Source organism: Ursus maritimus, unplaced genomic scaffold, assembly GCF_017311325.1.
Source record: "Ursus maritimus isolate PB19 unplaced genomic scaffold, ASM1731132v1 scaffold_26, whole genome shotgun sequence".
NCBI classification, from domain to species: domain Eukaryota; kingdom Metazoa; phylum Chordata; class Mammalia; order Carnivora; family Ursidae; genus Ursus; species Ursus maritimus.
The window spans coordinates 25,246,655-25,268,283 of record NW_024425119.1 but is presented as its reverse complement, the minus strand read 5'-3'; the positions used below and the strand labels follow the sequence as shown (position 1 = coordinate 25,268,283).

General features: G+C 38.3%; 1 protein-coding gene and 1 pseudogene across 3 annotated transcripts in view; both read right to left on the bottom strand.

Moving 5' to 3' along the window:
- Positions 1-2,079: 2,079 nt before the first annotated feature.
- Positions 2,080-3,081, bottom strand: LOC103665278 (annotated as a pseudogene).
- A 2,774-nt stretch (positions 3,082-5,855) lies between these two features.
- ARNTL2 (aryl hydrocarbon receptor nuclear translocator like 2) overlaps positions 5,856-21,629 on the bottom strand; it is a 113,319-nt gene continuing 97,545 nt past the window's right edge. For 2 of the 3 annotated variants that reach the window (XM_040642273.1, XM_040642274.1), the window contains 3 exons: positions 12,363-12,441; positions 10,637-10,745; positions 5,856-9,282 (listed from right to left, as the gene is read on the bottom strand). In XM_040642273.1, coding sequence (XP_040498207.1) covers positions 9,146-9,282; positions 10,637-10,745; positions 12,363-12,441 — 325 coding nt within the window. In that variant the 3' untranslated portion in view covers positions 5,856-9,145. The remainder of the gene's footprint in view (positions 9,283-10,636; positions 10,746-12,362; positions 12,442-21,629) is intronic. The other variant, XR_005837887.1, reaches the window with a different exon arrangement.

The following is a 21,629-nucleotide window of genomic DNA, read 5'->3' as shown; positions in this document are numbered from 1 at the left end:
ATTTTTTCATTTCCTCTTTGATTTCTTGGTTGACCCATTCATTGTCAGTAACATGTTATTTAACCTCCATGTATTTGTGTTCTTTCCAGATTTTTTCTTGTTGTTAATTTCTAGTTTCATAGCATTGTAGGTTGGAAAAGATGCATGATATAACTTCAGTCTTTTTGGATTTGTTGTGACTTGTTCTGTGGCCTAACATGTGATCTATTCTGGGAACAGTTCCATCTTCACTCGAAAAGATTGTGTATTCTGGAATGTTCTGAATATATTAGTTAGTTGTATCTGGCCAAATGTGTCATTCAAAGCTACTGTTTCCTTGTTGATTTTCTGTTTGGATGATCTATCCATTGATGTAAATGGGGTAAGTCCTCTACTATTCATTGTATTAGTATCAGTTGCTTCCCTTAACTTTGTTATTAGCCTCTTTATGTATTTAGATGCTCCCATGTTGGGGGCATAAATATTTACAATTGTTATATCTACTTATTGGACTGTTTCCTTTGTTGTGATGTTATGTCCTTCTTTGTCACATGTTACAGTCTTTGTTTTAAAGTCTATTTTGTCCAGCAAAGTATCAAGCTTTGCATGATAGATGCTTCTCTATCCCTTTACTTTTAATCTGCAGGTGTCTTTAGGTCTGAAATGAGTCTCTTGTAGGCAACATATAGATGGATCTTGCTTTTTCATCCAACCCATCACCCTGTCTTTTGATTACAGTGTTCAGTCCATTTACATTCAAAAGAATTACTATAGGTATGTACTTATTGCCATTTTGTTACTTGCTTTATGGTTGTTTTTGTAGTTCTCTGTTCTTCTCTTGCTCTCTTCTTTTGTGGTTTGCTGGCTTTCTTTAGTGATACTCTTGGATTTCTTTCTCCTTATTTTTTGCATGTCTATTACTAGTTTTTTATTTGTGGTTAGCATTAGGTTTATACATAACATCTTATGCATCTAACAGTCTATAATAAGTTGATGGTGGTTTAAGTTTGAATCCATTCTAAAAGCACTACATTTTGGGACACCTGCATGGCTCAGTCAGTTGAACAACTGACTCTTGGTTTTAGCTCAGGTCATGATCTCAGTGTCATGAGATTGAGGTCTGAGCTCAGTGTGGAGTTTGCCTAAGATTCTTTCCCTTTCTCTCTGCTTCCCTCTCTGCTCCTCCCCCACACTCGCACATGCTCTCTCTTGAATAAAATAAAAATAAAAACTAAATTTTTACTACCCCCCACCCACATTTCATATAGATGTCATACTTTACATCCTTCTATTTTGTGAATCCCTGGACTGATTTTTATATATTTTTTATGATTTTATTTATTAATTTGACATAGACAGACAGTGAGAGAGGGAACACAAGCAGGGGGAGTGGTAGAGGAAGAAGCAGGCTCCCAGCGGAGGAGCCTGATGTGGGGCTCGATCCCAGAACGCCAGGATCACGCCCTGAGCCAACGGCAGACACTTAACGACTGCACCACCCAGGCGCCCCTGATTTTTATAGATATTAATTTCACTGCTTTCGTGCTTTCCCTTTTCTTACACCTGCTTATGGTCTTTCCTTTCCACTCAAAGAGTTCCCTTGAACATTTGTTATAAGCCTGGTGTGATGAATTTCTTCAACTTTTGTTTGGGAGACTGTTGATCTCTCCTTCTATTCTGAATGATAGGCTTCCTGGATAGAGTATTCTTGGTTGGCAGAAATTATTTTCCTTTCAGCATTTTGAATATGTGGTGCCACTCCCTTCTGGCCTGAAAAGTTTCGGCTCAAAAATCTGGTGATAATCCTATGGGGGTTCCCTCGTATGTAACAAGTTGTTTTCCTCACTGCTTTTAAGATTCTCCCCTTGTCTTTAACTTCATTATTTAGTTATAAATTGTGTTTTTTTGTTGTTAAGTTGAATATGTATTTAAGGATCCAAACTCCGACTACAAAAAAGGGAAGGAGAAAAGAGAAAAGCAGAGGTAATACCCATTTACGTGGTAAATAACAGATTATCATGTTCACCAGTGCAATTTTCCTGTTAGTCCAGCAATGCAAGTCTTCATATGAAGTTCGCTGCTGTTCTTGCATTTCAGGGTTTAGCTGTGTGCTTTTAGGGGGTTAGAGTTCCTGCCAGATGTCTGACTCTGAGTGGAATTACTATGGCTAGAATCACTTTTACTCTAAGATGACAGAGCTTCCTATCCCAGGGCTTAACTTTTTTACAAAGTTGATCCTTCCATTTCTCAGCAATATTACTTTCCACTAAGGCTAATCTGGAACATCACTCACCTTCATACCCCATAATGATATGCTACTCATTAATATGAACGAGGACACAGGCAGCCAGAATTGGTGCAAAGGTTAATGGTGTGCTTGGAATGTTTATTAGAGAAGCCCTCAGAATCTCCTTCACCTCAACTACTGCAGTCACACCATGGCATTTGCTCTTGACCTCTTACCTTTAGCCTCCCTGAATGACATAGTTATAATTGTTTTGGAGCTAGGTCCTCTGTGTAGCCCAAATAAGTTTAATTTGCAGCATTCACTGCTTGCCCCTCTACAGTTTCCGTTACTAGGATCCCTAGGAAATTCACTCTGTCCACAGTGATGGTGGCCTTATGAAAGATGCACGTGCCCCAGTCCTAAACGGCAGCTCCTCGTAGGCTTGGCTCTCAGACCCCAGAGTCTGATGCAGATGGGCTTGCAGCCCTCTGGGCCTACCTGAACAGAGACTTGCAGAACTTAACGTGCTCTTGCTGGAAGTAATGGTGCTGATGAATGTGTACATGGCACAGGGAAAGAGCAGATGTGGGCTCCTGGCGGTGCCCAGCAGACCTGCGAACTGCTTAGTGGCTAGGATGGCATTGGTCTGGGTACTGTGGCCAAATGGCCGGGCAGTTTTGTCATGTTCTAGGGTAGGGATGCAGACAGGCTCACAGGCTCACAGGCTGCAGGCTGGCCCCAGGAATCCACAGCAGGCAGAGCACAGCCAGGGCAAGCAGCCCAAGCCCAGCCCGCAGCAGCATCCCTCCTAGACAAATGCAGACCATGATCCTGGCAGGATGGGGCAGAATGCAGTGGCGTCGAGGACTCTGAGAGGCCTGCTTCACGGCCTCCTCCCCCAGCTGTAGATTTGGTCTGTCCGTGACAGGAGGTAGGTTCGGGGTCTTCCTATATCACCATTTTGAGCTAGACGGAAGGAGATTTTTCAAGAATTCTATTAAATGATAAATCTCCATAATCTAGGCTTCTCATTTTAGTGTTGTCTTTTGAAGAAAAAAATTATCACAAAAAAACGTGACGTATTTACTCGCAAGGTAAAATGAGACTGATTTCCTCGTGGACAGGAATACATGTGGAAAATACTCCCTAAATGTGAGCTTAAGAACTAGGACTGCCTAAGAAAATACGTCCTACGCCAGAGACACACAGCTGGACAAGAACTTAAGACAGCTCTTTATGGAGTCTCTAGACACACACCGAAGCCATAGACAGAGTCCTCCAGAGCAGCTAGGGGCTGGGTATTAAACAAAAGGTGATCGGTGTCAAAAACACAGGACACAACCTGCTGCTACTGACTACGCTCTCACCGCCCTCCCCCCACCCAAACAACCAAAAACAAGACTCAAGGTTCATAGAGCTAAACCCACGATCCTCCGAAATCATCAATCATAAATGACACGTTTTCCATTGTCCTTTCCACACATGTCCACATTCTTTCCACTGGCCCTAGAACGTCAAGCAGCTGGCTATTTCTGACATCATTTCCCTTTCAAGGATGCCTTTAAAATACAGGTTTGGGCATGTAATCAAAACCCGACCAATCCGTATATCACAGCCTGGTGATCTCAGGAAAACCTATGTGAACTAAGTTGATCCAAAGGCCCAAACAATGGACATTTTTGTGTGAACTGGTAGGAAACAGAGATGCTCTCTCCACTGAGATGGCCAGGTGGAAGAGCAACATGTACTGGGAAGTTCTGAGCGCCATTACGGACAGGGAGATGGGTACAGCAGTTAGCGTACCCTCATGAACACAAATATATACAGAGTAATGTAGTTCGATACACCTCTCTGCCCAGTGGTTTGAGAAGACTGGGTCTTCTGGTCTGTGTTTCCACTTTAGGAAGCAGTTAAGGAGATATTTTTTGGAAGAGGTTTAACATATTAAGTTAAAAAAAAGCTTCAAACTAGTAATTATTATAAAATATAGTTTAATTTCACTCTTTACTTACCACAAAAATTTAAAAATACCAATATACGGACAAGAGCAAGTAAACAGAAAAGAGCTAAAAATTGTATAAAAAACAAAGCTAAGCCCAGGAATGTGAGAGCAGTGACACACACATACCATATACTCTCAAGCAAGTTCAGAAAGCATATTCCAGGTTAGACAAGTTTTCTTTCTATGGTCACCTTTTACTGGAGCCACATCTGGAAAGCATCTTAGACCAAAGTTCTTATATTATATGGGAAACATCTTCCCAGACTTCTCTTAAAAAGCATTTCTCATAAAATAACCCACACCGGAGAGGCAGACCTAATCTAAATACAAGTCATAAATGCCTCCCTTAGGCCCCGTGGAATTTGGAAAAAGCAATGAAAACAAAGCGCTCTAGAAATGGAAAAGTGACACCTAGTGGCCACTTAGCAGTTTTCCTTGATGGCTTCTGATCATGTCCGATCTTTTCCTTGCTCTTCTCATAACTGTGCTTGGCAAATCTCAATTTCCAGTTCCAGAGCCCAACAACGACCCACTGAGTGGTGGGTGCTTCTTTAGAGCCGGGACTGAAATGAACTACTAAACATGGTCCTGTACCTAGGTAGTGGTTCTTTCATTTACTGTGCCCAGAGGCTTCAGAAGTTCCTCAAAGGGCTAACAGACACATGAAAAAATGTTCAAAATCATTAGCCATCAAGGAAATTCAAATCAAAACCACACTGAGATACCACCTTACGCCAGTTAGAATGGCAAAAATAGACAAGGCAAGAAACAACAATTGTTGGAGAGGATGTGGAGAAAGGGGATCCCTCCTACATTGTTGGTGGGAATGCAAGTTGGTACAGCCACTCTGGAAAACAGTGTGGAGGTCCCTTAAAAAGTTAAAAATTGACCTACCCTATGATCCAGCCATTGCACTAGTGGGTGTTTACCCCAAAGATACAGACGTAGTAAAGAGAAGGGCCATACGCACCCCAATGTTCATAGCAGCATTGTCCACAATAGTTAAATCGTGCAAGGAGCCGAGATGCCCTGCAACAGATGACTGGATTAAGAAGTTGTGGTCCATATATACAATGGAATATTACTCAGCCATCAGAAAGAACGAGTTCTCAACATTTGCTACAACATGGACGGCACTGGAGGAGATAATGCTAAGTGAAATAAGTCAAGCAGAGAAAGACAACTATCATATGATTTCTCTCATCTATGGAACATAAGAACTAGGATGATCGGTAGGGGAAGAAAGGGATAAAGAAAAGGGGGGTAATCAGAAGGGGGAATGAAGCATGAGAGACTATGGACTATGAGAAACAAACTGAGGGCTTCAGAGGGGAGGGGGTGGGGGAATGGGATAGACCGGTGATGGGTAGTAACAAGGGCACGTATTGCATGGTGCACTGGGTGTTATACACAACTAATGAATCATCGAGCTTTACGTCGGAAACCGGGGATGTACTGTATGGTGACTAACATAATAAAAAATCATTTAAAAAAAAAAAGTTCCTCAAAGAATTGGGCTAATATAGTCTTTTCCCACTATGACACTGTAATGAAATACCTTAATCCCCTTTATTTACCCAAAGCCTCTATTGTCTATTTTCCTGTCTATTTCTCAATGGATTTCCAGATTTAGTGACTGCAATAGGGTGTCAACATATCCCCCAAGTTTTATTTGATTTCAAGCTATCATCATGTAATGAAATGACTGATCACATTTCCAGGCTTACTAGTTTCAAACAGTTTTAAATTTTGGCGCAAGGACAGAGGTTCACAGTTATTTGATTATACTAAGTCAAGGATCAATAAACAATTGTTCCTTAAACCATAGCATTTAGACGTAAATATCATAGTTATGGTATAACCTTTGGTCTACTTCAATAATATCCCCTTCATAAAATGTTTTAGAGCAGCACGGTCCAATAGAAATATAATATATGCCACATGCGTAATTTAAACTTTTCTTGTAGCCACATTAAAAAAGTAAAAAGTAAAATGCGAATGTTTTATATAATTCAGTATATCCAAAATACTTGAATACATGATCAATATAAAATTGTTTTTTAAAAGATAGTTTTTATATTTATTTGTACATTTTTATTTTTAAGTAAGTTCTACGCCCAATATGGGGCTTGGATTCACGACCCTGAGATCAAAGAGTCGCGTGCTCTACTGACTGAGCCAGCCAGGGGCTCCATTATAAAACTGTTAATGTGATATCTGTGCTCCCTTTTTATATTAAATGTGTGAACTCTGGTATGCATTTTACATTTACCGTCTATCTCAATCTGCATGAGCTGCATTCCAAGTGCTCCATAGCCACGCGTGGCTTGCAGCCGTCAGACCTGCCAACACAGAGCCCGTATGGGCGTCTGACCCTCCTGCTCAAGTCCCGTGGATTAGAATCACAGAACCAGAACTGGAAGTCAGCTGACAGATCAAACCTCTTGTTACAGACGAGGAAACTGAGGCACATACAGAGTACTGAAATGGCTTACTTGAGGTCACACAGCTAAACTTAGGCCAAGCGGGCACTTTCTGATTCTAGGCTCTTCCCCACTCCACTAGGTTATTGTAGGTAATTCTTAGACTTAGGGAAAAAAAAAAGACAGAACTAGAATATTTCTATTTCATTCAATGTGTAGATGCTTTGCATCAAAATGCAGGAAATTAACGGGTAGGAGAAAAAGTAATACAGGGTAGGCCGTAAGAATATCTGTCACTCCTAACAGCAATTCAATGTAAATGCAACACACTTTGGAGAAAACGCTAAACACGGGAGAGCTACAGTTATCCCACATTGTATGAATTGGATTCTGGGTCTGGGACAAGATCTACAGAAAAATACTCAAGTAGGTTATTTTAAAGGATCAAAGCCTTCAGTTGGCTCTCTGCCCACCGGTCCTTGGACTAACCTTTCCTCTTGCCAAGAGGAAAAACTGTTTCTGTGCATGGCAGCAATGGCCTGCCTCTAGAAACTCTGCCTCTCAGATTCTTGCATCAGGAGGGTTTGCCCCTCTGCTTTCAAGTTCATCCAGCCACAGTGACCCATCTTGCTATCACTGGCTTAGGTCAACTCTGGAGGCCAAGTCCAACCTGCAGTGGTTTAGACCCTCAACTGTTACATTGGTCCGGCCTCGGACTTAAAGAACAGATGTGATAGTTTTAAATCTGAAGAAGCAGGGACAAGCATGCTTAGCCCGCTGCAAACCAATCTCCCCCATCTTGTAGGGTTTCTCTGGCTTATTGTAAACCTGCATGTCCCTCAAGTCCCAGAACTGGGAGTGGTGCTGACCCTCCAATATTGCGGGAACACTGTATCGTCTGGAGGACAACGTGCCGATACATCCTTCCCTATGTAGCCACTGCAGAGGTCCCACCTGAAGGGAACGTGTGCTTTTGGACTATTCCCTGTTGGTATGTTTGCCATTAACCTGTCTGACAAAAGTTCTAACCTATCACCGGCAGTCTAAAGAAATATGCAAGGTCAAAAAAATGCTTTGTTTTGGTGCAAGGCTCCCAGCCATAGCTGCTGGAAAGTGTAGCACCACCTAGAGGAAGAGAACTGCATTGGATCCCCACATCTGAGCCTCCAGCTTCCCCATTAGTTTCCTAGCCTGTTGTACTCTCATTTGTAGGGCACAAAAGAAAATATATGAAAACACACTTGGTAAACTAGAAAGAACTATGAAACATAAGATATTATGAAAGTATGACCTTCAAAAAGATAGGTATACATACATGATTTTGAATATTCTTATCCTGAGGATAAGCCACCTCTCAATGACTAGTTAAAAAAATGATCTCCAAAATTTGTAATTATAGCTAGAAAATTGGCTTTTAAATTCTTTCTCATTGTCTCAGTTTCAAAACTAGACTTAGCATTTGTATAATTGGTTACAAGCAACAGTAACTGTAATTGCCTACTCTAGAAAGCCACAACTAGTTCCTGGGTCAGCTAACTAATCATTTAACCAGTGAGACCATTGCTTTCCCAAATGTGCATAAAGAAACTGATTTATACACATTAAGCATTTTAAAAACATGAGCTTAACTGTGACTTCACACGAGACATTTAACCTGCCTGCACTTGTTTTTCCCTCCAGGCCTCATTTTTCGCTAAGCACATTTTCTGTATCAAAAACTGGTTTTATATGTAATGAAAATCTTGACTGGTTATATTAGCAATAATTCTTACATGCAAAGGATAATTACCAAGATCTAGGGCCCGAGATATTTCCTTTTCTGTAAGCCAAGTTGAAAGTCCCTTAAAAAATTTTTTCCCCCTGAATTTTAAATAAATCCTCACTTAAAGCCTATCTCAAGTGCTTGGCCAAGCGTAACTATTGTGGCTTTACATTTGCCCAAGTTTTTCAATTACTGAATACAGTCTTCACTGCAATTATGACTACCAATTGTACTGTCTCTTTAAATGTTCAAGTGCTCAGAGTTTTCTTAAAGTGTATAAGCCTTATCCTCAATTAAGGAAATACGCAAGAAATGGAGATGCTCCAACTTCCACAAATCTATAAATCCATTAAAAGTGAATCTTAGACACAGGAAAATGTCAATATATTAAATCCCCCAAACTCAAAAACTGCATCAGAAAATAAATACAAAACCAGATGTATATGATATTCTTGGTTAAAAAATTTTAACCAAAAGATAGTAACTAGTGGGTTTTAAGCCATGTCACTGAGAAAAGGGGTCTGTAGGAAACTCTGAGCCATTCTTTGTGAAGGGAAACATCACATTTCCCCATTCTGCTGTGGAAGTAAGGTGCACATCTGTAACAACTGATAGACTATTAATAGGAATAAAAGATAAAAACAGTATCAATACAGTCCAGTAGATTATACAGGTTTTTTGTTTTTTGGGTTTTTTTTTGTCAATGAAATGCTTTAACACGTTCCTAATTTGTAAGAATCAAAAATCAAATGCTAGAGTGTCCAGTGGATGTCACTGAAGTCCCCGGGGTCTCCCAGGCCCCCCTCTGCTTCAAAGTAATTCATGAAGGCAGCCATGGCTGTGTCATCATTGTCACACAGGGCATCAAAATCCAGCTGGGCACCTTCACCTATCAAATTAAAATACAGACTTGTGTAAGTATGTTTGGAGGTTAAAAGATAAATATCACTAAAAATGGCAAAGCAAGCAAAAAAAAAAAAAAAAGAGAGAGAGAGAAATCAAGAAACAGAGTCTTCATTACAGAGAACAAACCGATGGTCACCGGAGGGGAGGGGGCGGGCAGATGGGAGAGAGAGATGATACAGATGAAGGAGGGCACTTGCGATGAACGTCGGTGCTGTACGTGATTGATGGCTCACTATATCGTACACCTGAAACTAATATTACGCTGTATGTTAACTAACTGGAATTAAAATAACAATCTAAAAATGGCAAGGCTAGAATACTATGCGATGTAATTTTGAGGGCAAAGCATAGATCTTAAATTGCAGAAGGCTGATATATTTTTAAATGGGTCACCTATTTTTATAACCCTGTGCTGTCAGAGAAATTGCACAGAACTCATTTGATGCACATAAATGGGGTGATCTATGAGTTTTTGAATAGAAAATCACAGTACTAAAAGATTCTGACTCTCAGACAGCTGGAAGCTAGGAGCCAGTTTATACATGTGTCTACACAGAGCCTGGAAGAATGAACTTAACTTCCATCTGTCTTGTGAAAACACTGCACGTCTTTAATCTGAAAAAGAAGGCTGACACAAAAGCGTCCTCTTCCAAAAATCTGAAAAATCTTATAAAAGGGGACATACCCAACCTTTTTATTGAAAAAGGAAATAAGAAGAAACCATAGAAATAAGATTTAAGTTAGAGATAAGGAAGAGGTTCTAGAAATTTTGGGTTAACACACAGCTACAGATCAGCCAAAGTTCTCTAGAAATCTTTCAAAGTATGATAGAATTTGGGATGATTAATACGCGGTCTCTGTGAAGCTGAAGTCCAGTTTCTTTCAAGTTCCTTGATTCTCTTCGATCTACTGGAAATGTACGTTAATGTTATTTTTGGATGGTATAAAACTGTCACTTCAGTTTGCTTGGTTTGAGTCTCCAGAAACATAGTTAAAATGAATAATTACATCTTAAACACTTTATGATTGGTACATTTAAAAGTTCTCATTCTTGGAAATGGAAATTTTTTCCCTAAGTATAAGTACCTTAGTTTTATTTACATGGTGTGTGTTAACAATACCCATAACTAATTCCATTGATAATGGAATTTTCAATGACAGGTGCATTCAGTAGCATCCACCTTGAAGTCAAGAGTATGATTATTGTATTTAGGATTTTGAATGGAAAAATCTTAGGAGATTTCTAGAGAAGAGTTTTAAAACTATGCCTGAAAATATCATGATTAAGAAAGTGTTTGGAAAACTAAAATGGCGGGCAGTTGCCAAAGACGTCTTACCGAGGAGTGGCTCGTGACTATGGGGAGGAACAGCACTCTGGTTTTGCCTTGTAGCCTCTGGCTTCCCTCTTTCAAAAGGATTTAGTGGAATCAACTCCTTTTTTGGTGTCTGAAAAGACAATAAAAAATGGTAAGTTTCCTACTTGAATGAAATAAAGACCTCTTAGCACTGATCAGATGTAGGCCTGTTGGCAATGCCACCACTGCCCTCCTCACCGAGGACCGTGTGCCAGTCCACAGGCATCCTCTCATTTCATGTTTCAAACGTTGTGAGGTCAGGAATCTAAGGGCTAAAGATGCTAATAGCTTGCCCAAGTTGTTGCGGCCATTATTCTAACCCAACCACCTGACTCCAAAGTCCACATTGTTGTAACTGAATGTACATACTATAAGGACAAGTTTTGGATTAAGGAGGAAAAGCTATTTGTTTTTAAGAAAAATGATGGTAAAACTATATCTCACATGAAACTACAATGGGAAATAGTGCATTGGAGTGGGAAATGGATTAAACTAGAGGCTTTTACCAAAAAGTAACCGTACTGTTACATACTTACAGGCCAACCAATTCAATAGTTCATGTAGGTCATCAACATACATTATTTACCAATATAATGTTACTGACAACTTATTAGCCTGGCAATTGCCCTCTGAGCACATCCCCTTTTCTCTTCTGCTAAAGTAGCCACTAACTTGAGGTTTAGGTTAATAATTTTCTTGTTGCTTTTATAATTTTAGCATCTATATAAATACCCTTAAGCAATGTGTTGTTCCTTAAACATTATTGTGCACACTAAATAAATGCAATAATGCTCAGTGGGGGGAAATACAGCATTTACCTATTGTCTTATTAAGTTGATGAACTTGACCTATAAAATGTCTACACGATGTACACTACTTGGAGATAACGTTGGAATGACTTAACTCGCTCCTTCTAGCCTACTGTTACGCACAAAATGGGTACCTAATAAACACTGGCTAAATGTATGAGCAAAAGTTAAATACTAGACCAAAAGACTCATGACATTTGTATAAAAACATTTTTTTTTCAATTTCCTTTTTGTCCCTCGTCAGATTTAATTTCCCTTTTCTCCTATTTTTTTTCTACCACTTTGTTTATAGACCTTACTTTAGATCTTTTTGTTGCCTGGGAAACAGAACTATATTGTATGTGACTCTTCATATTTAGCGCTACGTTTAGTCAATTTCGTATATGCCACATTGTATTTTGAATAGCGAGTATTTGTTAAATTGAATTAAACAGTATGTAATAGTTGTAGCTTATAGTATTAACATTTTTTCCCCAGACCATAAGGAGTTCATTTAATGGGTTCCACTGAATTGGAATCTATTAAATACCATAGCTACCATTTATTGAGCACATATTATGTACCAGGCACTGTTAAGCTTTTGTTTGTTTTTGTGTCAAATCACTTAATTCACCCACCACTCTAAGAGTTTGGTGCTATCATGTCCCAATTTTATAGATGAGGAAATTGAGGCACAGAGTTTAAATGACAAGACTGAGGATACCCAGCAGTAAGTGTTTGAGTCACAGCGTGGACCCAGATAGTACGTATCCAGCAACTTCGCTGTCACCCACTATTCTACATTGCCTCTTGAAAACATGGAAAGACTTCATTTCATAGGATGGCATCTTTTCTCAAAAATAATTAAGAAGGAACAAATTTCACCCACTTGTGTCAGGGATATTACTTATTGTACTTACTCTCCTGCAGTTGATAGCATGAGAATCTTTCATTAAATCTGTTGGACTTGAGTCATCAAGGGAGGAAGAAGACTGTAACCTTCAGAAAAGTGACACATAAAAATTTTCCCTCTAAATAAGGTGATTTTTCCTCTAAATACATAATCTGATAAAAATACAGTGAGAAACAGATTGAATGTCATGACAGTTTTCACAATCAGACTAACTTGTTCAGTGCCATACTTACTATTGATTATGGACTGCTTAAAAACACCCTGCGGTAACTCGGAACATAAAACTCGGAGGTAAGAGCTCTTAGATAAATCACGTTGCCTGTCTTGATACAGCATGTGGTAAAATAATGGAATAGTAAATAACAGTTCAAAACAGGCATTCACACAGGAATCCATTCTTTATCAGTTCCTTAATAACAACAGAACTGAGAGTAAAGAAAGCTTTCCTAATAACCTGCAACCTAAGTGAAAAATGTCATATTTTTATTATAATAAGTCATGCCCAGGTACAAAATCAATGAAATCCAAAACAACATAAACAAAATCCTATGCTTTAATCATAAATATCTTCAAGATTTAATATGACAATATTAGTCTCTTCAAGACTTTGGCAGTATCCTAAAAGGACAAATACTATAGGATTCACTCATGAGCTACTTAGAGTAGTCAAATTCATGGACACAGAAAGTAGGATGGTGCTTTTCAGGGGCTAAGGGGAGAGGGAAATGGGAAGTTATTGCTTATGAGAGTTTCAGTTTTGCAAGGTGAAAGAAGTTCTAGAGATGGATGGTGGTGGTGATTGCACAACAATGTAAACGTACTTACTGCTACTGAACTATATGCCTAAAAATGGTGAGAATGCCAAACTTTATTTTACCACGATTAAATAAATGAAATGTCCTTTACTGATACAATGTTTTTCATTACTTAAGTCACTTAGTTGTAAAAGCTTAAAGCTGGAAGGAAATCTGGACCCTATAGTGAAAGTCAGTGTAGGGTTAAATGCCAAGGATGTACAAACCACACGCTCGAGCCTTTAAAAATTCACTATGTACTACTGTCGGTTTTATATATTAAGTGTTGTAAAGAAATTTGTGATCAAAGTGTATGATGGGTTAAGTGCATATCCTTGTGCAAATGATTTATAATACCGCCAATACTTAGAGTATATAGCACATTGCAATTATTCAACATTGAATAAAATTGGGCAGATTTTCTTCAATGTGAAGTTTTTAATATGAAAACTTGAAAACTTTAGACTTACAAAGAGGTAGAAAATAAGAAGCAAAAAATTCTTCCCTCTTCTACACCTCCCACCCTCCGACACCTAGTTGTAAAAATGAGAGGAAACTAGTCTGAACAACTTTCTATGTTGTTATAGATTGTGGAGTTTTACGATCTTTCTTTACAATTCCAAAATCCAAAATGCCTTGAAAACGGAAAGATTTTCCATAATTCATGTGGCAGCAAAATTAGAATTGATCTGAACTCAGGAAAATATGACCTGATAATGAGGCTAATGTTTTATCCTACTTTACCCTGCTAATATTTACAACAACTCACTCCAGAAATATATCTTAAAACTTTTATTATGGAAAATTCCAAAAAGACATAAAAATAGGTAAAATGAAAGACAATATATCTACCAAATAGCTTCAATAATTCTTTTCCAAATATTATTTAATGTATATACCCCAAACTCTCCCCGTCTCCTCCCACACATTTTATCGTTTAATCTAACTACTTCTCAAAACATAAATACTAATTTAATTGATTATGGGGTGCTGCCCGTGATGCTCTCTTTAAAACATTTAAATTCCAAAACAAGATCTTTCTAAAATCCAAAGAAATTCTAGGTTCAAGGACTATCTGGTCTCAAGGGTTTTAGATGGGCAATTATGGGCTTGTATATGCACACATTCATACACACACACACACACACACACACACACACACACACACGTATCTTGGGGCGCCTGGGTGGCCCAGATGGTTAAGCGTCTGCCTTCGGCTCAGGTCATGATCTCCAGATCCTGGGAGCAAGCCCCACATCAGGCTCCCTGCTCAGTGGGAAGTTTCCTTCTCCCTCTCCCTCTCCCTCTCCCCCTGTTTGTGCTCTCTCTCTCAAATGAATAAATAAAATCTTTTTGAAAAAAAACAACCATATATCTTTTTCCTTACGTGAGTTTTTATACATACTATTCTTTTGTTCTATTCCTGTGCTTTCTATTAACCATATATTTTAAGGAGCTTTCCATCTTAGTATAAATAGACTTAATTCTTAACAGTTGCCCAGTACTCCATTGTATGGGTATGCCATAACAAGTGGTGGTTATGATAAATATTTAAATCACTACTGTAAACAAGCTTGCAATGAATGGTCTTATTCATAGACCTTTGCACAGTTGTGTAAGAATATTTGCTCCTGGGATAGAATTTCTGAGTCTAAGACTATGTTCATTTACATGTTTACAGTACGGTCAAATTGTCCTCCAGAGTAGTTCCACTAGTTTATCTCCCACAGTTTGAGTTACTGTTTACTCACACTGTCTCTCACCAATATTGAGTATTATCAAACTTTGAAATCTTTGGCAGTCTTACAAATAAAAAAAGTATCACCTTATTGTTTAGTTTTGTATATACAGTTGACCCTTGACCAACATGGGTTTGAACTGCATGGGTCCACTTGTACATGAATTTTCTTTGATAAATACAGTGCTGTAAATATATCTGTTATGATTTTCATCACTTTTTACATCACAGTTTAGTTGACACACAATGTTACACTAGTTTCAGGCACACAACATAGTGATTCAACAGCTCTATACGTTATGCAGTGCTCACCACAAACGTAGCTACTATCTGTCACGGTACCATCTTATTATAATACCACTGACTATATTCCCTGTGCTGTACCTTTTATCCTCCTGACTTACTCATTCTATAACTAGAAGCCTGTACCTCCCACTCCCACTTCGCCCATTTTGCCTGTCCCACCACACTTCTCCCCTCTGGCAACCATCAGTTCTCTGTATTTATGGGTCTGTTTCTGCTTGTTCATTTGTTTTTTAGATGCCACTTATAAGTGAAATCCTATGGTATTTGTTTTTCTGTCAGACTTATTTCACTTAGTATCAGATCCTCTAGGTCCATGATGTTATAAATGGCAAAACCTCATTCCTTTATGGCTGAGTAATATTCCTCTGTGTGTGTGTGTGTGTGTGTGTGTGTGTGTGTGTACCACTTCTTACCAACAATTGCACCTCAGACAAACCTCACTGATCAGATACTCCACTGTGTAAACACTATTATAACACTTCTTTATCCATTCATCTATTGGTGGACACTTGGGTTGCTTCCATATCCTGACTATTATTATTAATGCTGCAATAAACATAGGGATGCACATATCTTTTCAAATTACTGTTTACATTTTCTTTGGGTAATTACCCAGCAACGGAATGAACAGATCACATAGGTATTTCTATTTTTAAAGATGTTATTTATTTATTTGAGAGAATGTGTGTGTGCAAGTGGGGGGAGGGACAAAGGGAGAAAAATCTCAAGCAGACTCCGCACTGAGCACGGAGTCCAATGGGGGCTTGATCTTACGACACCAAGATCATGGCATGAGCCAAAACCACGAGTCAGACACTTAACCAACTGAGCCACCCAGTTGCCCTGGTATTTTTCTTTTTAATTTTTTGAGGAACCTCTATACTATTTTCCACAATGGCTGCACCAGCTTACATTCCCACCAACTGTGCATGTGGGTTTTTCTCCACATTCTCCCCAACACTTGCTATTTCTTGTCTTTCAATTTTAGCCATTCTGACAGGCATGAGGTGGTATCTCATTGCGATTTTGCTTTGCATTTCCCTGATGGAGAGTGATGTTGAGCATCTTTACATGTGTCTATTGGCCATCTGGATGTCTTCTTTGGAGAATGTGTATTCAGAGCCTCTGCCCATTTTTAAATTGAGGTGTTTAGGGTCTTTTTGATGTTGAGTTATATACGTATTAACCCCTTATGAGATACATCATTAGCAAATATCTTCTATTCAGTAGATTGCCTTTTAGTTTCATTGATGCTTTTCTTTGCCGTGTTAAACCTTTTATTTTGATGTAGTCCCAGTAGTTCATTTTTTAAGATTTTATTAATTTACTTGACAGAGCACAAGCAGGCAGAGCAGCAGGCAGAGGGAGAGGGAGAAGCAGGCTCGCCGCTGATCAGGGAGCCCGATGTGGGGCTCAGTCCCAGGACCCTGGGATCATGACCTGAGCTGAAGGCAGACGTTTAACTGACTGAGCCACCCAGGAGCCCCGAAAGTGGTCCAATATTCTTTTCCATGTAGCTATCCAGTTTTTCCAGCACTGTTGATAAAAAAGACTATATTTTCCCATTGTATTTTCTTCCCTCCTTTGTCATAGGTTAGTAGACCATATAATCATGGGTTTATTTCTGGGTGCTCTATTCTGTCGATCCATGTGTCTATATTTATGCCAGTACCATACGGTTTTGATTATAGATTTATAGTATATCTTAAAATTTGATATTATGATACCTCCAGCTTTGTTTTTCTTTTTAAAGATTGCTGTGGCTATTTGGGATCTTTTGTGGTTTCACACAAATTTTAGGATTTTAGTTCTGTGAAAAATGCTATTGGTATTTTAAAAGGGATTGTATTGAATCTGTAGATTGCTTTGGGTAGTATGGACATTTTAATATTCTTCCAATCCATGAGCATGGTATGTCTTTCCATTTGTGTCATCTTCAATTTCTTTCATCAATATTTTGTACTTTTCAAGGTACAGAACTTTCATCTCCTTAGTTAAGTTTATTCGTAGGTATTTTATTTTTAGTGTAATTGTAAATGGAATTGTTTAATTTCTCTGTCTGCTACTTTGTTATTAGCATATAGAAACAACAGATTTCTTATATTGATTTTTGTATCCTGCAACTTACTGAATCCATTTATTCTAACAGTTTTTAGTGTTTTCTATGTACAGTAGCATGTCATTTGCAAAAAGTAACTCTTCTACTTCTTCCTTACCAATCCGGATGACTTCTGTTCTTTTTATGGTCTGACAGCTGTGGTTAGGACTCCCAGTACTATGCTGAATAAAAGTGGTGAGGGGGGATGTCCTTGTTCTTGGTCCTAGAGGAAAAGCTCTCAATTTTTCACCATTGAGTGTGATGTCAGCTCTGGGTTTTTCATATATGGTTTTTATTTATGTTGAGGTATGTGCCCTCTAAATCCACTTTGTTGAGGTTTTTTTGCATATATCGATGTTGAATTTTGTCAAATGCTTTTTCTGTATCTATTAAGATGATCATATGGTTTCTATATTCATTTTGTTATTGTGGTGTATCAAGTTCATCAATTTGCCAATATTGAACCATCCCTGCATCCCTGGAATAAATCCCATTTGATCATGTTCAATGATCCTTTTAATGTATTGTTGAATGTGGTTTGCTGATTTATTCCTAAAGATTTTTGCATCTGTGTTTATCAGACACTGGTATATAGGTTTTTTTGTTTTGTGTTTGTTTGTTTTTTGTAGTGTCTTTGTCTTATTTTCGTATGAAAGTAATGCTGGCCTCATAGAATAAACTTGGAAACATTCTTTTCTATTTCTTGGAATAGCTTGAGGGAAATAGGTATAAACACTTCTTTCAACGTTTGGTAGAATTCACTTGTGAATCCAACTGGTCCTGGACTTTTGTTTGTTGGGATTTTGCTGATCACTTATTCCATTTCCTTACTAGTAATGGATCTGTTCAGATTTTATATTTCTTTCTGATTCAGTTTGTAAGATTGTACGTTTCTAGGAATTTATTTCTTCTAGGTTATTCAATACGTTGGCATATTTATCACAGTAGTTTCTTATAATCCCTTGCAGTGTAGGTTGCAACTTCTCTTTCATTTCTGATTTTGAGTCCTCTCTTTTTTCTTGATGAGTCTGGCTAAAGGTATATCAATTTTGTTTATCTTTCTAAAGAACCAACTGTCAGTTTCAATGATATATTCATTGATTTTTTTAGTCTCTATTTCATTTATTTCCACACTGGTCTTTATTATTTCCTTCCTTCTATTAACTGGATTTTGTCCTTTTTGTTTTAGTTACTTTATATGGAAGATTACACTGTTTGAGATTTTTCTTGTTTCTTGAGGTAGGCCTGTGTCACTATAAACTTCCTTCTTAGAACTGCTTTTGCTGTGTCCCAAAGATTTTGAACTGTAGTATTTCTATTTTCTATTGTTTCCAGGTATTTTTTAAAATTCCCTCTTTGATTTCTTCATTGTCCCCACTGGTTGTTTAGCATGTAGTGTAACCTCCATGAGTTTGTGTTTTTTCCAGGGTTTTTATTTTTGTAATTGATTTCTAGTTTCATATTGTTGTAGTCAGAAAAGATGCTTGATATAATTTTAGTTCCTTTAAATTTATTGAGACTTCTTTTGTGGAGTAGCACGTGATCTATCCTTGAGAAGGTTCCATGTGCATCTAAAAGGAATGTGTATTTTGCTATTTGGGGATGGAATGTTCTGTATATATTTTTTATGTCCACCTGGCCTAATGTGTCATTCAGAGTGACTGTTTCTTCATTGATTTTCTGTCTTGATGATCTATTCATTGATGTAAGTGGAGTGTTAATGTTCCCTACTATTGTATTACTGTCAATTTCCCCCTTTATGTCTGTTAATATTTTCTTTATATATTTAGGTGCTCCTATGTTGGGTGCATAGATATTTACAATTATTATATCCTCTTCTTAGAGTGATCCCTTTATTATTACGTAATGCCCTTCTTTGTCTGTTGCTATAGTCTTTGTTTTACAGTCTATTTTGTCTAATGTAAGTATTGCTATGCCAGCTTTCTCTGCCTCCAGTTGCATGATCTATCTTTTTCCATACCTTCACTTCCAGTTTGTATATATCTTTAGCTCTGATGTGATTTTCTTGTAGGCAGCACATAGATAAGTCTAATTTTTTTTTTAATCTTTTGAGTCACCCTATGTCTTTTGACTGGAGCATGTAGCTCATTTTCATTTAAAGTAATTATGGATAAGTATGTATTATTGCCATTTTGTTCACTTATTTCTGATATAGTTCTCTGTTCCTTTTTTTCTCTTGCTCCCTTCCCTTGTAATTTGATGACTTTCTTTAGTGTTATGCTTGGATTCCTTTCTCTTAATTTTTTCCATATCTATTATGCATTTTTGGCTTGTGGTTACCATGACTTTCATATATAACATCCAATGTAGATTGCAGTCTGTATTAAGTTGATGGTCCCTAAGTTCAACAGTCTAAAGCACTATATTTTTACTCCCCCCTTCACATGTTACGTATAGGACAGCATATTTTACATCTTTCAATTTTGTGTATCCCTTAACTAATTTTTGTTGATATAAGTGATTCTACTACTTTTGTTTTTTAACCATCATACTAGCTTTATAAATGGTTGACCTACTACTTTTACTGTGCATATTTCTTAACCAGTGAAATTTTTTCCTTTTGTAATTTTCTTATGGCCTTTAAAAAAATTTATTCCTCAGAGAAAGAGCACAAATGGGGGGGTACAGCAGGCAGAGGGAGAAGCAGGCTCCCTGCTGAGCAAGGAGCCCAATGTGAGACTCGATCCCAGGACCCCTGGATCATGACCTGAGCTGAAGGCAGATGCTTAACCAACTGATCCACCCAGGCATCCCTGGCCTTTTCTGATTAAAGAATTCTCTTTATGATTTCATGTAAGGCCAGTTTAGCGGTGGTAAAATCCTTTAACTTGTGTTTGGGAAACTCTTTACCTCTCTTTCTTTTTTTTTTTAAATGTTCAGTTAGCCAGCATACAGTACATCATTAGTTTTTGATGCAGTGTTCAATGATTCCTTAGTTGTATATAACACCTAGTGTTCATCACAACACGTCCCCTCCTTAATCCCATCACCTGGTTACCCCATGCTTCTCCTTAATTCTTAATGATCATCTTGTTGGGCGGAATATTCTTAGTTGTAGGTTTTTTCCTTTCAGCACTTTGAATATATCATACCACTCCCTTCTGGCCTGCAAATTTTCTGCTGAAAAATCAGCTGATAACCTTATAGAGTTTCCCTTATACATTTCTAGTTGCTTCCCTCTTCCTGCTTTTAAAATCCTCTCTCACTAATTTAAACATCAAAAACTGGGGCACGTGGGTGGCTCAGTCTTTTGGGTGTATGCCTTCATCTCAGTCATGATTTCAGGATCCTGGGATCGAGTCCCACATCGGGCTCCCTGCTCCCGGGGGAGTCTGCTTCTCCCCTTCCCTTTGCCCCTCCCCCCTGCTGGTGTTTTTTTCTCTCTCACACACACACTCTTTCAAATAAATAAAATCTATTTAAAAAAATAAACATCAAAAATTAAAGATATTCTGTCATGGTGTGGACTTCCTTGGGTTTATCTTTTTGTTTGTTTGTTTGTTTTGTTTTGTTTTGCCTCCTTAACTGGGATGTGTTTCCTTCCCCAGGCTAGGGAAGTTTTCAGCACTATTTCTTCAGAGAAGTTTTCTGCCCTCTTCTCTCTCTGTTCTCCTGGGATCCTTATGACGCAAATGTTTATTCACTTGATGTGTCTAAGAGATCCCTTAACCTGTCCTCATTTTTAAAATTCTTTTTTCTTTTTGCTGCTCAGTTTGGATGTTCTCCATTACCTTGTCTTCAAAATTAGTTATCCATTCTTTTGCATCTGCTAATCTACTATTGATTTTCTCTATTGTATTTCCATTTATGTCATTGTACTCTTCAATTCTGATTATTTTAATATTTTCTATTAATTTGTTGAAGTTCTCACTAACTTTATCCACTTTTTTCTAGTCCAGTGAGCATCTTTGTGACCATTACTTTGAACTCTTTATCACATAGATTGGTTATCTCCATTTATTTTTTTTCCCTAGGGTTTTCTCTTGTTGTTTGGTTTGGTGCATATTTCTGTCTTCTCATTTTGACCGACTTACTGTTTTTTTCCCCCATGAATTAGGTGGAATAGCTACTTCTCCTAAACTTGAAAGAATGGGCTTGTGTATGGTTGTGCCCTGTGTAGACTAAGAGCCTGGTGCTTTCTGCTGACTGGCTAGTGGTAGGGCTAGCCTGAGGGGGGATCCCAGGGCACTCTGTGCTGGGGCTGCCCTGGTGGGAGAGCTGGAGCTGAAGTGGTCATGGGCTAGCATAGCCCCAGGGCTCTTCACACCGAGGGTGCCCTGGCAGAACAGCAGAGATGAGGCAGTACAAGCTGGGGGT